The sequence below is a fragment of the Suricata suricatta genome, chromosome 8 (genome assembly GCF_006229205.1).
Source record: "Suricata suricatta isolate VVHF042 chromosome 8, meerkat_22Aug2017_6uvM2_HiC, whole genome shotgun sequence".
NCBI lineage: Eukaryota > Metazoa > Chordata > Mammalia > Carnivora > Herpestidae > Suricata > Suricata suricatta.
The window spans coordinates 107652723-107657095 of record NC_043707.1 but is presented as its reverse complement, the minus strand read 5'-3'; the positions used below and the strand labels follow the sequence as shown (position 1 = coordinate 107657095).

Sequence of the window (4373 nt, the reverse complement as noted above, 5' to 3'; positions counted from 1 at the left end):
GGGGGGGGTGAGTTCTCCTAGGGTTCTCGCTGGGGTCATTGCCATCGCGCAGGGATAAATGGACCCAGCGTACATCCCTAGCTGCACGCAGGAAACTCATACATACTATTTAATTTACTGTCTCCATAGCAGGGCTGCTTTCAGCCTGTATTAGGGGCAGGCAGGGCAGCAGGTATGCGGCTTTCCCCCCGCACCAATCCTCCAGAGGGGTCCCAGAGACTTGACTTGCAAAGGGAGAACAAAGCATGTATTATCTCAGCCAACTGGGAGTGGGCAGGGAGTCCTACCCTCACTGGGACAGAGATTACCTGGGGTCCGGGAGGTTTGGACCCTCTCAGAGGTCTCTACCCACCCCTGGAATCAAGCCATCCTCTCCCACAACCACACCACCAGGGCCTCAAAGCCAGCCTTCTGAATGTCAAGAGTGGTCCCTCTATCCCTCTGCCTTCCTTTACGCCCCTCTCCCAAACCTCTGTTGGACTGGGAACTCTAGGAGACTGACGGACTGCAGGTCTCATTTGGCCTGAGGCGACATGTCCTTTTTCTTCTTCCAGTCCCTCCTGTTGTCTGCTTCAATCAAGAGGGAAGGAGAGTCTCCAACAGCATCACCACACTCCTCCGCCACAGATGACCTGCACCATTCAGACAGATACCAGGTGAGGGGCGGGGGGTGAGCGTGAGAAGGAAGCTCACCTGGTGAAAGCTTAGAGGGACATGCCTAGTGCTAACTCCTCCCCTCCTTGGGAGGTGAGAAGCCAGAACTGTATTTGGTTCCCTCTGTGATGAGTGCCACTAACTGTAACCAGAAGGCACAGGTGTCAGGGAATGGGCCTTAAACAGATAGGTTTTAAGGAGCAATGCCAAGGTCACCTGGGTTCTGGTGGGCTGTAAGCACTTCTGAAGCATCCCATCCATCAGGAGGTATCCTATGTGGTTTGTTTCATGAGGGACCCAGAGACATAGCCCCCAAACCCCTGAAGACTTCAAAACCAGGATCCCTTGAGCAAATAACTATTCAATCCTGCCAAGCCTTATATCAGACCCAGAATGAGACAAAAAGACACTGCCTGAGTGCCTTGGGCAAACAAGGAGTAATCACACAGTCCTAAAAGATCACAGCAAGAGGGGGGCCTAAGGGTAACATCCCAGCTCTATATGGGTCTCCTTTATGGTAGGAAAGAGAAAGACGCTTTCTGTCTGAGGAGAGACAGAGCCCTACCCGTGGGAGCCCCAGTCAGATGGAAAAACCAGGGCCCTGCTCCAAGAAATATTGGTCTTAATGGCAATAGGGTTCTCAGCGAGTCCCAGTATGAAAGGAGGAAACAGCCTTGATGCAGAAGCCCTGATCTGATGTGGAAAGACATGGCAGCAGGGACCTACACTTCCAGATGGAGAGCCTGGGTCACTGCCAGCACACAGGAAGCCTTTGTTGGAATTAGAGATGTTCCCCTTGGGCCCCCTTTCCTCCCAACTGACACAGCCTGGCATCGGGGTGCAGAGCTTAGAGAAGGGAGTGGACACCGGCCTCCACTGCACTTCCTCTGCTGGATGCCTCTGTACTGGGACTCAAACTGCATAGCTGTAAGTGTGAACCCCAGGGAGGGATCCCCCTCTCATAAACCCTGGTTCTAGACTCTAGGTTTAGAGAGGCAGCCCAGTCCGGCCCCTGAGAAACACTGCTATTACCCAGACAACCCTAACGTAGGTGGAGAAATGACCCAACCCCAGGGAATTCTGGTCTGATAGGGAGACAAGACTCTGTACACAGAGTTCCACTCCACAGGGATGGACGGAGCCCTGCCCATAGTGGGCATCCTGCCACTCTCGATACTTCAATCACAGCATTCAGCCTCAGCACCTGCTAAGAACTACCATCAGGCACAAGCACGGCCTGCTAAGAAATGGCACCAAGGTCTTCTGTGATTCAGGTTCAATCCATATTTCCAGCTTCCATTCCTCCCTTCCAAGTACTGACCAGGCCCGACCCTGCTTAGCTTCTGAGATCAGACAAGATCAGGTGCGTTCAGGGTGGTATGGCCGTAGACTTCCAGCTTCCATTCCTAATACTGCCCTCCATGAATCCTATGGGTGGTTCCTTTCTTGCTTGCACACTTTTACCCATGCTATTTCTTTTAATGGGACTATTTTACTCCATCCCATCCCATTTCTATTTATCTTTCAACATCCTCCCCAAATACCATCTCCTCCAGAAAGCCCTGTGGATTAGCTATCTCTTCTCACAAACCCTATATGTCCCTATGATTACCCTTATCATCCTATACGGTGCTCACCTGTTTAACTATGCTTCCATTATTTACTGACATATAACCAGCCACCCGAAAACCTAGTGGCTTAACACAATTTGCTATTTCTCATGATTTTTTCAGTTGACTGGGCCTTCCCTCGTCTATGCAGCTCATTCAGCTATATGACTCACTAGGCTGGAAAGCCTCACATTCTGGGAGATCAGGGTGCCTTGGTTCTCTTCCATGTGGCCTCTAGTAGGTTAGTTTGGCTTCCTAATTTGGCAGCCTCAGGGCAGTGTCACACCAAGAGACAGAAGGCCAAAAGTAAAAAGCCTCTTGAGGCCTAGAATCTGGAACTCACACATCACTTGACAAAGCAAGTCCCAAAGCTAACCCATAATCAAGGAATGAGGATTCTGTCCTCTTGATAGAAGGAGCTGCAAAGAATTGTGGCTATATTTGATCTATCACAATGAGCATGACTGTTTCACTAGACTGGGAGTTCCTCCAAGGCAAGGACATTGTCCCATCCTTCTTTACTCCCTTCCTGTAGTCAAACATGCTTGGCCCAGTGTCCTTGCCTTCAAGGGGTTAGATTAGCAAATAATTATAGCCCAGTGCTTTAAGTGCTGTAACTTGAGTTATAAATAAGTTTCTAGAATAGCACAGTGTAAAGAGGGGGTTTATCAGAGCAAGTTTCACAGAGAGGTAACAGAAGAACACGGTTTCAGAGGACAAAGAGGAGTTCACGTTGGTGGACAAGGAAGAACATCTGCCACTTCAGGGCAACACTGTCCAAAGAGCATAGATGTAGAACACAGAATGATGTATTTGGGAACCTGCTAGCAGTTCACTATTGTTAGCATGTAAAACCCAAGGAGAAGTGGCAGGAGGTGAAGCTGGAAACCCCAGGGGCTAGCTGAGTATCCCATCCGCTGATCCTTACACAATGCCTGGCATGTAGTAGTTGGTCAGTTATGTTGGATTTTTTTTTTTAAAAACCTTCAAAGTAGGTCTTGAAAGCACAGGGTATTGGTTTCTGGTTTGGATTCCCATTTACTTAGCCCCTGCTAAGTTATCTAACTCTCTTAACCATTCCTCATTTTACCCTCATAGCAACTGTGCGGGCTAGGATTCATTGCCCCCAGTTTACTGCTAAGGAAACAGGCCTAGAGAGGGGATGTAACTTTTCTGGGAACACATAAATTATGAGGAACATAGTCAGAATTTGAACTGGGATCTGTTGGCTGAATCCTAAACTGTTTCCCAGCCCTGCAGTGGGCTCAGGGGCTTCCATTACAAAAATCCTTCTCCCATTACCACTGATATCTCCTGCATGCTAGACCCTGTGCTGGGTGACGGGATACCGGATAGAGTCACCACCACCACCACCACCACCACCATAGAAGGGACACATGTAAACAACCACCATATGCAAGATCAGAGGGAAGCCAAGGGATGGTGAAAACTCAGAGGAGGCAACTAACCCAACCCTGGGGAGGTGGTGGGGGGAGGAAAGTGAATCCTTATCAGAGTCCTGAAGGGAAAAACAACTGTTAGCCAAGCAGGGGATATGGTGACATGGAGGATAATCTAGCCCTGAGTCCAGAGCATGAAGCACTGGAAGAACTAGTTAGTTCTGCAAAGCTGAGTGTGGATGGCAAAGGGAGAGAGCAAGAGTGGTAGAAGAGTCTGAAGGAAAAAAAACAGGTCAAATAAGGCCTGTGTGCCATGCTGCAGATCTTCTAGGTGGAGAACCACAAGGATTTTAAAAAGTGGAGGAAAGAGAGAGGGTCAATTTTGCAGATACAAAGATTACACTGTCTGTTGTCTGAAGTATGGTCAGGGAGAGAAACTGAGGACCAGAAGGCCAGATGAGAAACAAATTTTGAGAGCTCACAAATTATGAACTAGAGAAGTGACACCCAAGACAGGTGTAGCCGTAGAAGAAATAGGGATGTCTTGCCTATGCCAAACCAAACGCTATGCGGGGACTCTGAGTTCACCTGTATGACTCACACATGGCCCCAATCCTAGAGTGGTCAGCCCCCCATAAAAATCTGTATGAGCTATAATGAAGGTAGAGATGGAAGTACTCCAACCGGAGGAAAAGAAAGATATTTTTGC

The 4373-nt window shown here is 48.8% G+C and overlaps 1 protein-coding gene across 2 annotated transcripts in view; it reads left to right on the top strand.

Annotated features, from left to right (window-relative positions):
* Positions 1-4373, top strand: part of RNF220 (ring finger protein 220) — a 219361-nt gene that overhangs the window by 195619 nt on the left and 19369 nt on the right. For both annotated transcript variants that reach the window (XM_029949088.1, XM_029949089.1), the window contains exon 4: positions 555-656. In XM_029949088.1, the coding sequence (XP_029804948.1) occupies positions 555-656 (102 nt within the window). The remainder of the gene's footprint in view (positions 1-554; positions 657-4373) is intronic.